This window comes from Sorghum bicolor, chromosome 10, assembly GCF_000003195.3.
Source record: "Sorghum bicolor cultivar BTx623 chromosome 10, Sorghum_bicolor_NCBIv3, whole genome shotgun sequence".
Taxonomy (NCBI): Eukaryota; Viridiplantae; Streptophyta; class Magnoliopsida; order Poales; family Poaceae; genus Sorghum; species Sorghum bicolor.
In genome coordinates this window covers 57,372,170-57,388,369 of record NC_012879.2, presented here as the reverse complement: position 1 = coordinate 57,388,369, position 16,200 = coordinate 57,372,170, and the positions used below count along the sequence as shown (strand labels likewise).

At 44.2% G+C, this 16,200-nt stretch overlaps 1 protein-coding gene across 1 annotated transcript; it reads right to left on the bottom strand.

The window, feature by feature from the left end:
* LOC8083290 (5-pentadecatrienyl resorcinol O-methyltransferase-like) lies at positions 14,476 to 16,200 on the bottom strand. The gene is made up of 2 exons (XM_002437408.2): positions 15,311 to 16,200; positions 14,476 to 15,041 (listed from the first exon to the last, which is right to left on the bottom strand). The coding sequence occupies exons 1-2, from the start codon at positions 16,127 to 16,129 to the stop codon at positions 14,742 to 14,744; spliced, it is 1,119 nt and encodes a 372-aa protein (XP_002437453.1). The 5' UTR covers positions 16,130 to 16,200; the 3' UTR covers positions 14,476 to 14,741.

The window sequence follows — 16,200 nt, the reverse complement described above, 5'->3', positions numbered from 1 at the left end:
TGGTGCGGGTATGGGAGGGAGAAGGCAATGCGCAATGACCATATTGTCCTTCGACAAATAAAATCAAGAAAAATACCTATTTTGTAGAAGCGATGAGAGACGACAAAAAGCGATTTCAACCATTGTAAAAGTCATACCAAAGAAATTTTTAATGCTTCACAAGTTTTGTATGTAAATGCATCATAATAATGGTGTTGGTCAATGCGGAATATACATTAGTGGGATATTCATAATCTTATTTTTTTAGGAAACTGGAAGGGCTTGCGTCCTTACAGTGCAATATTATTGAAATAAAGAACAGTTAAAGTAAAGTACAAGGCTGGATCACCCATAAAAGTTCAGGAAACAAAGAGTGTCTCAATCAACCAATTAATTAATTACTCCCTCCGTCCCTGAAAGAATCAATTCCTAGGATCCGTGCCAGTCAAAATTTTTAAAGTTTGACTAACTTTATAGAAAAAAGTAACAACATCTATAATATAAAATACGCATTATATGAAAATATATTTTATGATGAATCTAATAATACTAATTTGATACTATAAATCTTAGCATTTTTTTCTAGAAATTTGATCAAAGTTTAAAAAGTTTAACTTAGGACAACTCTAGAAATTGATTCTTTCAGGGACGGAGGGAGTAATTAATAAGGAGCGATAAGAGTGAAGGACAGGACCTTCCTCACAAGGACACGATGCAACATGCTGCTGCTAGTAAAAAGTAGGGACGAAAATCAGGGGACGTCTCTCACTCTCTCTCCCCCTGGTCGAGTTTTTTGTTTTTTATGCTTTCAAAAAAAAAAAGATCCAGATACTGCAGACTCCTAGTTATACTTTAGGCTTTTTAATGACTACAATTCAATCCCACAGCCCACAGTGCTCACTGGACAGGATAGGACGACGAATGTTCGAAAAAGTCAGAAATACCACCACAGAAATCTAACTAATTAATGACATTCAATTGGTCAAATAAATAAACAATGAGAAGTATAAAATGGATTCCAATGCCAGTTTTTCATTTTATCTTAGTACTTTTACAGTACGACAATATCATCTCCATTTTTAGCGATTTGGACATGCGCATTTGTCAGTTTCCATAGCTGCATGAACACCAATGACCATATATAACAATACTACATGATCAGTAAGCACTGCTAGTTGCCAACCCCTATCACTACTAATTTTACTGAGGCAAGAGGCAGTGATGTTCTCACCTATCACAGTCATTGAAATTTTTCTACAACATTTAGACAAAATGTTATCTCCTTCTATCTTCTCATGAACACACTATTTCTAACACCGGAGTTGCTTGTGATAGACTTGACAGGGCTGAGATGTTTCTTATAGAGAAAGGTTTAGGTCTTGAGCAATTCTAACTTTTGCTGCTCCCTATCATCATGGCCCTAGCGCCATCCAATGTCCTGGTGCCTCCCTCGCCCAGACAACGATTTCAGAAACGCGGTGAGGCAACAACAACATGAAAAAAAAACTCTAATCCTCATCAGACATCAGGTTTGGCACTGAACTTGTGATGAGAGATGAAGGTGAACAGTCCCTATAAATAAGGATCAACCGAGCAAGGGAAGTCATGAGGACCGAGTTGTTGGTGCAGAAAGTTATTACTGCAGCCCACTCATTATTCATTTGGGGGTTTTAATGACTTATGTGAGAAGTCTATATGTTTCACAAGCCTAGCCCGCAGGCCACGTATCAGTGCTTTGTCAGACGAGAACAATTGTAATGGCCGATGCAAGAATTCCAATGTGAACCTATGATACGGATACCAAATTCGAGGAAATTGATACATTGGAGTTGCAATTCCTTTGCTTTTCTAGGCGAATTATACTGAGATTTCTACCGGTTGCAACTTGCTTGAGAGTGAATATGATGCTTCAGGGGTTCAGTGTGACACTAAACAAACAAAATCATATAGGCACTTCTCTTTTTTCTCCTTTTTAATGCTTCACAGGTTTTGTTTGTAAATGCATCATAGTAATGCTGCTGGTGAATGTGGAATATACATTAGTGGGATTTTCATATCTTTAAAAAAAATCATGTTTGTGATCCAAGCAAGTAATTATTGCATCTTTTACACCCAAAAAAATATAGAAGGGCTGCAGAGATCCAATCCGAGAAGGCATGCACATTGCACAAAACAACATAAAAAACATAAGGATATCCATAGTTTACACATAATTAAGTTTTTTTTATGTGTCTGCCCTGCCTAAAGTTTTGAGTGTGTTCTGCCACTACATTCAGAGCTTTGGACATCGAATCCTAGAGCTGGGACTGTCTTTTAGAGCAAGATTGAATCCTGGAGCAATGCACTCTAGAGTTGGAACAGAGTGGACAGAGCCAGAAACAGCGAAGCGAGGCTGACAGTTCGATGGGGCTGACAGTTGTAGAACAAGAACGACTCCCGAAGCAATGCATTGTTTCACAAGCAAAGGAAAAGCAAAGAAACCTAATATATATATGTTTCACAAGCACCTAGCCAACAGGCAGCAGCTCTCACTTGAGCAGAAGAAGGGATAATAGGATTGCATGTGAAAAATGTCAGAAATTACACGTCAGTGATCTGGTTCAAAGAAATGGCGTCATGTGATCACTTAAATAAATGATGTATATATAAGAAAAGATTCAGCGCCACTTTTCTTTTGTCTTTGTAATTTAGTACACCTTCGGCCATAGAAAAGATAGATGTAATTCTAAGCCCGAGTCAAACTATATTAATTTTAATTAATTTTATAGAAAACAATATTAGCATTTATGACTTTAAACAAAAAATACCATGGTCATAGATTCCATGATTAACTTAATAAATATTTTTATAATGGTTGGAGAGCCGATAAGAAGCGATTGGTATGTCTATGGTCAGTAAACCCAGGTCATGAAAAGCGATGAGACGAGGATGAGCCTGTTCGACCTGTTGTCTGACGTCGAACTTGCTGCGGTATGTGTCACGGAGGGTTGTGGCTACCTGCCGGACGGCATGGCACCCATCCACCACGGCGCTGCACTGCCGTGGGCGCAACTTGCAGGCCGCCGCATGGACGGCCACGTGGTCACCGGCAGATGCCGCGACAGCTGTCGTCGGAGTCCCGGGAGCCGCCGCAGCGGCGGAGCGGGTGGCCAGGTGAACCCTAAGAGGAAAATATACATCTAATCTAACTATACTAATTGAATTATACACCATATACTGTTCAAAAATATTTTTTAATTATACATTTACCCTTTTACCCTTTATTAAAAAATAATTACGAAAAAAATTACCACTCCTCTATTTGGGGATCCTAATCCCCTTAATTTCGGAGGCGATGAGAGGCGACGTGACGTATATGGCCCACTTGATCATAGACTAACCAATCGTTTCCCATCACATTACTTTCATCGCCTGTCATCGCTTCTCATATTCTAAGCCCACCGACCATAGACACATTAATCGCTTCCCATCGCCTTCCAACCATTATAAAAATTCTCCTTTTATTATGTCTCATGTTTGCTGTCTAGTGTTGGTACCACCTGCGCATTGCAGTACTTTTGCCTTTTTCTTAACTTGTTTAATTTAATTTGCTTTGCGCGGAGCAGAACTAGCAATGCAACTAGTATACTTGCACCTAATCTCAGATTCTCAACTTTATAATTTGTAGTATTATTACGTGTGTACAATTCTCACCTGCCAGCAGACTAGCTGCCACTCCGTCTTTCATGCGTGCACTCATTCCTCTACTTGCCGTCCTTATATATTCTCTTCAGCTCTCCCTGGTCCCTGCGGCCATCTTCGTTTCAACTTTAGATAGCTACAAAGTCATTTTGAGCCCAATGGGATCGCAGTTTTAGCCTCTACGTCGTAGTATAGGTAAACTTTATTTGATCGGGAAGCTTGGGGGCCATCCACGCACTCCTCTTCTTCCTGGTCCCAACTTCTAAATGATAGCAAACTAGCTAACTAATTAACTAGGTCCATATATATAGAAATAGAACGCCAAGAAGAGAGCAATGCATGTCATCGATCCTTCTGTGCTTCCGTGACAATCGTGTGGCCGGGGCAATGGGCATGGGATGCATCGGGACACGCACAGCCCCACTAACCATTAGAGCATGGATTGCAGAAGCAATACCTTGTTCCTGGTGGTTCATGGTTCAGACATACACTAACCAGAGCCACCGTCAGGTGGTTTGATTTAGAGGAGAGTGCTGCTAGGAAGGCGGTAACACTCTCACAAAGGGGCTTTGGTAGAATCCACCGTGATCCAGCACACCTCTTCGTTGGGTTTCCCTTAAGATCGCCGGTGTAGCTGTAGAGCTGAACAAGACATCATTGCCATTCCAGCCATAGTGAATGGGCTTGTGAAGCCCCAGTGTGTGACTACTTGCGTCGGCATCCTGCCGCCCATTGCACAAGAAATGCACGGCCAACTCTTCATCGCTGGTCACTGTAAATAAAGACTCGTTTCTTTTCCTTTCTCAGAGTATATGACAACAGTTTTTGATATCTCAGTCTTCCTACGCTTTTCATCAGTCAGTTTTTGATCTGTTATTACGTTCTTCAATCAGTTTTTGATTATTTTCTGTGCTTCCTCACTTTTCAAGATATTTGTATTGTTTATTTTTTCTATATAGTAAGACGGGGTTCTCCTATGATATTAGTAAAAAGATTTTCCAAAATGACAACAAAACCGATTATTAACAACTATTCAATACTCTTCTTTTTTTCTGATCCCAAAGCCGACATAAAAGAAACCTGGTCTATCAATATGGTCTTCAATACACATGATCTATTTCACCTCCTAACCTACAAAACCAGATATTGTACCTGGCCCCTTACCAAATCAAAACCGTCTTCACATGCCCCCTATGTGGTTGCAATGGGAGGTTTATTAGCCTCTAACACACATGTCAATTATGCCGCCATGGCTTAAATTTTTACGGTAAACAGAGCTCATGAAAGGGCTGCGGCTGGCAGGCGTTCGTGGCGTACGTCAATGTGGGTTCTACATCGTCGGCGTGCCGCTCAGTGTCTGTCTTCTCGACCTTGGCACCAAGGGCCACTGGAGTGGCATGGTGATCGGGCCATCGGGGGAACCATGACGCAGACGATCATCTTGCTCTGGTTCACCTGCAGAACAGACTGGAACAAGGAGGTGATCCTTAATTACTAATCCATCGATCCATATGCACTGTCATATTACTGCCATGCCATCCATTATGTTCATGTTGGTCACGGCATGCAAGCAGTCCAACATAAAGGCCCGTAACCTTCGCTGCATTATGTTCTGATGATTGAACTGCAGGTGGAGAAAGGCAGAGTAAGGCTGGACAAGTGGGAGGATAAGAACAGGGGTGAAGCCAGGTTTCAGACAGAGAGGAGCCCAGCCTGTAGAGGCGCCAAGCAAAACTATATATTTATATATATTCTTATAATGATTCGTTCGTAATGTGTATGGAAAATGATATATCATATGTCTGGTAATACAAAATAAATATACTTTCATAATTCCGTTACATATCCACTAACTTGAATTTAGCTTAACGAATAAAAAAAGAGATTATTCAATTGAAGATAAAAACAAGATTATTCATAGGGAAAACAAATAACATCACAATTATTTAGTTTAGTTACGTAGTGACCTTTGGTTTTAAGAGATGATTCACTGAATTGTGATTGAAGACTAACTACTAGAGATGATTCACTAAAGGCACTCACAATGCAGTTTCTATCATAGAGTCTAAAGTTATTTATTACCTCGAACAATGTGGATTTCGAGTCTAAATAAGACTTGGAGTCTTATTTTTTCTACCTCTTTCTTCAATAAATATGCTGCCACATCAGCAAAATACCATAAATAATATGTAGTTAAGTGTCTTGGACTCTGTGATAGAGTCTTGCATTGTGAGTGACCTAAGAGCACTCACAATGCAGACTCTATCATAGAGTCTAAAGTCATTTATTACCTCGAACAATGTGGACTTGGAGTCTAAATAAGACTTGGAGTCTTATTTTTTCTACCTCTTTCTTCAATAAATATGGTGCTACATCAGCAAAATATCATAAATAATATGTAATTAATTGTCTTAGACTCCATGATAGAGTCTTGCATTGGGAGTGCTCTAACTGGGGTTTGGCAAGGACATCTATAGCTAATTATCAGTGATTAAAGGTTCCATCTATTTAAGTTCGTGGAACATTAATTGGAGGGGGGCCAGGACCCTGCCTGCTCCCCTTCTCTTTGCCTCTGGATAACACTATTACACAAAAGATATCGTGAGGCACAGGCCTGGATTAACGAAGGTGGACACAATAGGGTATCAACTCTGTAATCGTGACCAGGCCTCACAGATGATCATCATGTCAGCTCCGTTTGGAGTGGAATGGTGATCGGAGGAACCATGATGCGCAGACTCTTATCTTGCTGTGGGTCACCTGCAGGACCGACTGGAACAAGGAGGTGATCATCCTTAATTACTACTGCATCCACATCCATGCACTGCCATATTACTGACATGCATTGTTATTCATGTTGGTCACTTGGTCACAGCATGTAGTCCAAAACAAAGGCCTGTAACGGTCGCTGCATCTGCATTATGTTCTGATGACTAATGCAGGTGGAGAAAGCCATAGTAAGTCTGGACAAGTGGGAGGATAAGATAAGAAGCAGCCTCTCCTAGAAGAATAAAGAGATTGATACTTACTCCGGTGATAAAAATCTGTCATCGTCATTTAGAAAAAGACTAGAAAAAGAGAGCGCATTTGGCGTGCTAGCTCAGTGATTTTTGTCTGAATCATGATCTTGAGATTTCACAGCCAAAAGGAGGTGCTGATTCGTCTTTTCTCAGCAGCTATTTTGCATGATTTTTGGGGTCTTTAATGGGGCCTTGTTTAGTTCCTCCCAAAAACCAAAAATTTTTCAATGCAAGATTCTCCGTCACATCGAATCTTGCGGTATATATATGGAGCATTAAATATAAATAAAAAAATTAATGACACAGTTTGTCTGTAATTTACGAGACGAATGTTTTGAACCTAGTTAGTCTATGATTGAACAATAATTGCCAAATACAAATAAAAATGCTACAGTACCCAAAATTTATTCACACAAGGAACTAAACAAGGCTTGGCATGCTTTCGAGACAAACTTCTCTTGTTCAATGATGAACGGAGAGGCAAGAAGAAATGAATGAAGTACAACCATTATTGTTAGCAAGAATATAAAAAAATTGATACACACTACACCACAACACCAAAATAGCATCGCGCCATCGGTCAGTATAAGTTGATATAGCGACGTTCTATCAGTCGTTATAGATCTATGTCGAGACTTACCAAGTGTCGCTGAAAGTGGTGTTGGTATAGCCTATGCCGACCAACATAGGCTATAGCGACCCATCGTCCGATGAAATGTTGAAGATATACCGACCAATTATCTAACACAAGCAACAAAAGTAGGAATTTATTAACTCTAAAATTTGAGAGATCACATCCTTATTCATTAATTGTGTACTCGAAGTTAATTACCTCGTCTAGGTGCGTAGTCCTTATTCGTCAATTATGGACTTCAAATTATAGTTGTAGAATCGGGGGTTTGCATTGGCCCTTCGGGGTTAATTGCCTCGTCTAGATGTTTGGTCCTACTGGGCGGGTGGACTGGGTAGACTAGTGTATAGTAGTAGTAGCGCAAGGCCAAAAACAAAGACTTGGCTCCAGCTGTGATTGATGTTGATGCACGTCGTCCTATACTGCCGCTTGCCACTTGCCGTCTGGATTGCACGCCTGGACAATTGGGGCACTGGGGCCCTGCCGCGCTGCAGGGCTGCTAGCTAGGTGCCTGCGGCCGGGTCAAACCTTTTTTTTTTTTGAGACCGGTCAAACAATATTTTTTGTTGGGTCTATAGGCTGGCCAAAAATCGCCTGCAAAGAGAGAGACGGTCGCCAACTCGTCGATTCCACATGCACATGGACCGCAATGACCAATGCACAGCAGCGGCTTGCTGGGGTGTGATAGGGTGAGTCAGTCTACTGATCACCTCTCCACGTGAAAGAAATTGAAGAAGGAGCAACACGAGAGAAAACGGCACTACAGCAACAGTAGTGTGAGTCTGGCGTTCCACACGGATTAGACAGGTGGTTGGACTAGTACTTTTCTTTTTTGAGAGCTTAGACAGGTGGTTGGACTAGTACTTTTTTTTTAGAGCACCGCACCGCACCGTTGGAGGGCCGCCCCGGTGCAGTGCGGTGCTATTTTCTACGCTTAGCAGCTATCCACTGGGTCACTGGGCCGTCCGCTTGGTTGGACTAGTACTCGAGGTGACTAAAAAATTTCAGATTTGTTGCTTTGTTTATAAATTTGTTTAGAGCCTTAAGTATGTATCATAATATTTACTAAGATAAATAAAAAAAGAATGTATCACTCATTTAGCTTGTGTTTGGTTCACAAGATGGAGCGGGTTGGATCTATTTTTGGCAGCGTTTAGTTTGACGAATAGTGGTTGGGTTCATTCTGCGAAGCAGCCACTTCGTGCAAGAAGTGAATTTTGGTATAGGTGAGTAGAGGGCCACATGACCAAGCTAGGAGCTACGATGGTCGCACCAATGATTAGGATCCACGGAATCATAGATTTCGAGGAATATACTTGCGCACTGGACCGGACAAGAAGGGGGCCACAACAACACCCGCATCAGCACAAGGCCATGGCAGCCGTGAGCCACAACGATGGTGAGTGAGTACAGCCGAGGGGTGGCCATGGAATCTGGCAAGCTGGGGAGGAAGAAAACATGTTGTGAGCATGTGATGAGGGAAAGAACGCTGATGTATGGGCTCCACGTGCCAGGAACCTCAACCTACCATTCCTTCTCCATCAAACAGAAAATGAGGGACGACAACCTAAATCTAGTAACCAAAATATGAAATAGAACCAACCCAGCCTAAAAAATTGAATGGAGTCAACCCAGTCCATGTAGTCTTGGAACCAAACACACATGATTTTGAGGTGCAGTGCTAAGGAAGCAACAGTGAGGTTAGATGTCGTGAGTTTGAATCTCGGTTGTGTGAGTTGTGACTTGTGCAAGCGAGTGGGTAGTTGGTGGCCTTATATTGTTATTTTTGGCTCATTTTTGAAATTATTTAACTAGAGATAAATGGAATTTGGCTGATAGCTAGAAATCAATTTCTAAAGACTATTACATCATTTATTTCTAGAGACACACAAATAGATGTGTCTAGAATAATCACGAGTACAAATAGTTTTAGCCACCTCTAAAAAGTGTTGTTGCATGTTGTCGAAAGTTGATGTGAATAGGAAGTCTACAGAGCTGCCTATGTTGACAAGTATCTTTGTTATTGTCCATCTAGCGATGTTGGTTTCGATCATCATAGCTTCGGTGTTAGGGTAATCTTGCAACTTGAGGTCATTGATGTCGAAGGTGATGGGAATGTGGGACCACTGGGATCAGAGTTTTTGTTAGAACCCTCTGTGGCTACATGGTGCACTCTCCTTTGGTGCCTTTTGCTCTACCGCTTGTACCCATAGTCTTCATTGGACCACAGAGATGGCGAAGATGACCCAAATGTGGATGTAGGGTTATTGATGGTTCTGTTGGGGTGGGGTGGTTTGGTGTTTTGACTAGTTGTTGCTACAAGGGCTGAGGAAGTGGTAGTCTGGGGGTAGGGTTGGATGGGTTCAAAGGATGTGTTACGGTGTAGGGTTGGGAGGGTGATCTCACTTGGTGCTGAAAATCATGTGGAGATGGGGGTCAAAGTGGTTGTTATAAATTTGATACTATTGGTGGTAGGGTGGATAGTTTGAGTAGTGATGGCTAGGGTGTTGCGAGGGTATGCATCGATGTAGACTATGTTGGGTGGGTGTGTTGAGGGTTTTTGAGTGTGGTTCACATGTTTCGGGACTAAAATTGACTATTGGGAATCTTGGTACTCTTTTGCATCGAGGAAGCAGGTGCATTACTTGGTGGGATGGCCCTTGCCAGGGATATAGAAGTGGCAGTAGGTCTTGGGTGAGTCTTTATTTGTTGGTTTGCCCACACATCGTCTGATTAATTCTTCCTAGGTTCATTATTGTTTGTTGGTGGGATTAGGTCCCTTCACCAGTTGCCACTGTTTCTAAGTGGTTCATGGAGTATTTTCTATGGTGTTGACATTCACCCTATCTATGCATAGGTGGATTGAACTCAACGTTTGGTCCTGGTGGTGGCTGAAATCAGGACCTTTGAGCCATGCTCTTACTCTTGCATCACCTTGTGGAGCTCTATGAGGGTTGTTGCACTTTTCTTGCTAGTTTGGAGGAACATGGTCTAGATCACAAGCTATTTACAGTTGCAAGGATGATAGCTTTGTCAGTTATGTTAGGGGTGCGAGCCCTAAGTTGAATGAATTTCCATCAGTAATCTTGAAGTGTTCTCTTTCCCTTGCTTGTAGTTGATTAGGTCCATTAGGTGGTCTTGGTCTACGTTGACGACCTTGAAGTTGAAGCACATAGACACAACTTGTCCGGCAAAGATCTACCCATGGCATGATGGAGCCAAGTTGAAGGTTGGCATACCAATTTTGAGCTATGGCTCTAGCTATGATGACAAATGATTTGGCTATCCATCGTCTGTTGTTGTGACGGCGACTTCGTAACTTATGAGTGAATTTATGGGGGTTAACATTACTATCTTATCTTGGGAGATCTTTGGGCATGTGGATGGGTGGCCATATATGATTTTAGATGATTTGGGATAGTGAATACTTTGGGGCATATGGCATGGGACCTCAAAGATTCTTTAGACAAGTGCGTTGAAGATGGGATTGAAGTGGTTGGAGGGTTGGTGGGGCTAGCTGGTTGATGTGAGCATTAGGGTTTGGGTGGAGGTTGTGCTAGGTATTATCCATCATTCTTAGCTTTTCTTGCGCCTTAGATATTCTCTAGCTAATTGCGTCAATCTAGACATGCCTTACTATGGTTTTGACATGGCACCTCTTTTTGTTTAGTTCTTCATACATTGGGGTTAGTGCTTTGAGGCTGAAAGGTCCTTGTTTGGTTTTGGTAATTGAGTGACAACTTAGGTGGACTAATAGTGTTTATGTGAGATACACAAGAGATTAGTCCACAGGTGATGATGTGATGATGGAGGAGCTTATTGCATATGAGACATGACATGGAGTCATGTGACCAAGGTGGAGAAGATCAAGATGAGGCTTGGCTCGATGGACCGGTTGCAAGAGTGAAGGGCAAGTCAGAGGCTTTGAAGCGAGGGACCGCGTGTGACGGTGAAGCTTGAGCAAGACTTAGTGCCGATGGACCGAGGCAACGGTGAAGAGCAAGTGAGGTCAAGATCGATGAACCAATACAGTCACGTGATGATATGAAGTGGATCATATCATTTGGTGGTTGGTTGGTGCATGTGTTGCATCAACATTGGAGGGAGATGGAATGGAAAGCGCAAGACAAAGGTATAACCTAGGCCATTTCTATTTCACCGGTCATAGGTGTGTAGAGAAGTTTATGACCAGATTTAGGATAGATGGACGTACTATCAAGAGGGGCAAACTTGTTTGCATATCGGTCATCTAGTGCCACTTGAGCGATCTAACTTTGCATACGTGTTAGGATCGAGTGGCATGGCAAGTTTGAGAGGCTAACTCCTTTGGGAAAATGTTTGTGAAAATGCTAACACACATGCACATGGTGGTGTACACTTGTTGGTGTTGGCACACTTTTCAAAGGAGGTGGAGTTCCTAGGGTTGAGAGGAGTGTGGGTTCCTCTCTCCCTCCCGCCGAGCTTGCGAGGCGGGATTCGACGCTTTTGAGAAAATTAAGTGTATATTTTCTATTGTGCCGATGGGAATTTTGGAGAAGTCGCGGGAGTGTTTCTCAGTAGGAAACACTCAACGAACGCTCTGCGCGGAGGCACTAGACGCTGGCCTTTAGCGTCCGGTGTGCTGTCGGGTGCAGCAGAGTGCACCGGACGCACCGGAGAGAGTCCGGTGCTCAGCGTCCGGTGTGCGGGCGGTTTGGCGACCCTCTCTGCGCATGAGTCCGGTGAGCACCGGACGCTCAGGGTGCGTCCAGTGGCTTGCGTCCGGTGACCGTGTGAGTTTGCGGAGCTCTCTGCGCACGAGTCCGGTGTGCACCGGACGTGTCCGGTGTGACGCAGTAGAGCGTCCGGTGGTGCTGTGCAGGCGCGCGTGCGCAGTAGCCGTTGGCGGCAACGGTCGAGTTCAAACGGCTAGTGACATGTGGCGGTCAGCTGAGCACCGGACGCTGAGGGTTGAGCGTCCGGTGGCTCCCTGTGAGCGTCCGGTGCCCACGTGCTTTGCCCAGTGAAGGGGCAACGGCTAGTTTAGCCCTTGGGGCTATAAATAGAAGTGGTGGCCGGCCTTGGCTGGTGCTGAGCACCCTTGGGACTTAGTGTCCATGCTTGGGGAGTGCTAGTGAAGCCTCTAACTCACATATGCTTGATAGTGATCATCCGATTGTGTGAGTGAGCGATTCTAGTGCGTTGCATTGAGAGATTGCATCGAGTGGCACTAGGTGTTTGTGTTGCAAGCCGGTGGTGCTTGTTACTCTTGGAGGTTGCCACCTCCTAGACGGCTTGGTGGCTTGTGACTCCGTCGAAGCACGCAAGGAGAGTGTGCGGTGCTCCGGAGAAGAGATTGTGAGCGGTACGGTGCTCACCCCGCGGGGATCGCGAAGAGCAACTCTAGTGGATTGCTTGTGGCTTGGAGGATCCCCATCTTGAGAGTGGATGTGCGGCACCCGCTGAGGGTTTGGCTTTGGAATGCCAATTAGCTCGTGATCCATCAAGTGGGTGTATCGCCACAACGAGGACGTAGCTTGGTGGCAACTAAGTGAACCTCGGTAAAAATCACCGTGTCAACATTGTCTACTCTTCTTGGTGGTTTGCATTCGCTATACACGAGCTTGTATTTACATTATTTATATACTTGTGCTTGTGTAGTTGCTTTTGTAATTAGTTTAGCTTGTGTAGCTTGCTAGTTACCTTCTTGCTTGTGTAGCTAGAAGTAGTTCCCTTGTGTGGCTAATTCGGTTTGTGTAACCTTGTTAGTCACATTGCTTAGTTTGTGTAGCTAAGTAAGTTGCGCTCTCTAATTTGGCATTAGTTGCCTTGTTATTGAGCTTGCTAGTGAGCTTATGCTTTGTGCGCTTTGCCTCACTAGTTTGTGTTGGAGCTCCCCCGGTTTGCAAAGTACTAGTTGCATAGGTTTGTGTGACCTTGCTTCTAGAATTGGTTAGGTGAGCTCTTGCTAAGGTAGCACCTTGTTTTCTTGTTTAGGATCTTTTACAAGGTGCTAGAGAACTTAGATAGAGGGGTGTAGTCTTGGCTAGACCGATAGTTTTAATTCCGCATTTGTTTCGGTTAGCCGGCGCTATAAGTTTTAGAAAGGACTATTCACCCCCCTCTAGTCCGCCATCTCGACCCTTCAGAGGCCTTCTCTTTGATGCCATGTTTGTCTTTGGTGTCAAGTGCACCTTCAGACAATTCATCCTCAAGGGTGGGCCTTTGGCAAGATGGGCTAACTGAGGTTCTTCCCTCCGCTTGAAGGGGCTTTAGGCCTGAGTGGGGGTGTTATGGGTTTGTTGCTAGTTTGCACCTTGACGGAGGTTGAGCTGAGGGATCTATCTCTAGTGGAAGGTTGCCTAGTGGATGACATTCAATGCATGGGTTAATTTGTTGGGTGGTACGATGAGGACTAAATGGATGAAGCCAACCGTGGGGTTCTCACTGGGCCTCGCTAGACCCTCATTAGGAGACAATGGGGTCGAGGCCGATAGTGTCCCATAGGGAGGAGATAAAGAAATGCTAGACAGGGTAACACGAGTGAGACAAATCAGGAGTAAATGTCCATAAATTCGTCATCTCTATAATTGTGCCCAATGGATATTTATAGTTCATACCTGGGGCATAGAGAAATTACTTTTACACTAGAGTTAACTAGGATAATTTGTACATAAACTCAGGGGCATTATGGTCATTTGACTCCCCACTTCTAACTACCCATTTGACACCATTAGGGTCTCCTGCTAGGGGGGCACATTTTGACGTGCTCCCACAGAAATGTCGGGTGGGGAGACTTCGAGGGTTGTCCATGGCCAACCGATTTCATAGCCATCCCTGGACCTTGCAAGATAGAACGCTGTGATACCTTTTCCAGGGAGGTCAAAGAAGGAGACATATGCAGTCCCAGCGAGGGTGTCGAAGGGAACGACCTCGCTGGCTTGAAACTATTGGCAAAAGTAGCAGCGAGTTCACACTAATGGGGTTTAGATGGAAGCCGTGAGGGTTTCTTTGCACGAGGGCAAGGCCTGCTAGCGAGGGCTCCGTGGTAAAGAATATTGGCAAGGGCCCTGTCCTTAATGAAGGAGAGGCGGGTGCTGCTGTGAGGGCTTTGCCCCAACATTAGTTTTACTAAGTTTTTGTAGAAATATTTTCAATGTCGTAATATTACTACTAAACACAATATATCAAAAGACAAACTCATTTTGTCATTCGCCAGTTTACAGTTGGAGGTCGCACTCATATATATGTGTGCAAACTTTTGTCTATAATAAGACTCTAGCTAGGTCCAAGAAGAGCTGACCAGATGCCCGGCCAGATACGAATCCCTCCATATCTATAGGAGATCCTCTTATTCGGTGTTACTCTATCAATATAAAAAACAACAGTCCACAGCTATTGATGCATGTTCCCATCGATGCTCTTATTGTTATGGATGGTTTCACTGAGCTTTAAGGATAGAGCTCGATAATAGAACGAACACCAAGAAGTGGTATGATTTTGTAGTCCTTGAATCCTGCCTCGAAGAAGATGTTCTTCCACTCATTCTCATCTCGCTCGACCCCATTGACATTCATCATCATGAGGTCAAACAAAACCTGTGTCTCTATGTGTTTGAGGTCTGACGGCTCAGATCCAACCACCATATCTATTATTATTATCTTCCCTCCTGCATCTCGTGGAGGTATTGCTTGTTTGCAGTTCTTCAGTATCTTGACACACTCATCATCGTGCCAGTCATGCAGAATCCACTGATGAAACAAGCAGCCATTCATCAAGTTAACCAAGCAAAATTATAAGCAATTATTTGAAGTGTGTGTATATATGTAGCTTGTCATTTAAGGGGGAAAAGGAAGCACATCAACATGACGTTATCAGTGTTTGTTTTTGCGTTCTGATCGATTTTAGATGCATAACTGTATATACGTTGGTGTATTTGCTAGTTGCTGCATTCATACGGAAATGAAATTAATGTCAAGATCAATTTGCATGCGAAATATCAGGAATGCGAGGTATGTACCTTGAGGAACACTGCGTTTGCCGGTGGAATACTTTGAAAAATGTCACCAGCAACGTAATGCACGTTGGTGTCAGTGGGAGCCTTGGCGACAACATGTGGGAGATCCAGCACGGTGCACTTCAAATCCGGGAACGCCGCCACTATGGTAGCAGCGGCCCCGCCAAGCCCACCAGCAACATCGACAAGCGAGGTTAACCCATGGAAAACCTCGCTGCACTCCTTGAGGACGATCGGCATGAGAAAGGCCGTGTCGGAGGCCATGGCGTCGTCGAACGGGAACGTCGTGGCGTCGTGCTCTGCTCTTTCCCAGACCGTCTGGCCATTGTACTCGAGGGCGAATGGACCCGCCGCTGGCTGCGGCTGATCCTGCTCCTGCCGGAACCACGCGTTTATGCCCATGCCGGCCGTGGATTCTCGGCAAGGTGTGAGCATGAGGTGCGTGTATAGAACAGGAGGCAGCTGCTGGCTCCTCGTCAAGCTCTCGTCTTTGACGAGGAGGCGGGATGCCGTCGTCAGCTTGTAGACTGGACCTTCTCCGTCTGACGCCGCCGTTGCTGCCTGTTTGATGCTGAAGATGCCAGATAAGGTGAGCACACGCATGATGCGACGCAGGTTGCGAAGCTTACGGGGGTTGACCCCAGCCTCTGCGAGTATCTGAGGAAGGGTTGCAGCACCACCGAGGCGATGGATGGCGTCGGGGATGCCGAGGTCTAAGGCGACTGCAAGCGCGACAGACTTGAAGAAGCCGAGGGCCTGGTGCCAGAGCTGAAGCTGAGCCTGGAGTAGCTCATCGCTGCTGTACTCATCCAGCAATGCCATTATTGTGCAGATGGATGGATCGATCTTGAATTTCTGATGGCTGGTTGTTCTATGTTGAGGGGTTTGTAGGT

Bases quoted from the DNA above. Each gene is read 5' to 3' on its own strand.
- LOC8083290 (XM_002437408.2), bottom strand. From the start codon at position 16,129: ATGGCATTGCTGGATGAGTACAGCAGCGATGAGCTACTCCAGGCTCAG. The intron at 15,042-15,310 runs GTACATACCTCG...TTGTTTCATCAG, and splicing joins CAAACGCAGTGTTCCTCAAG to TGGATTCTGCATGACTGGCA.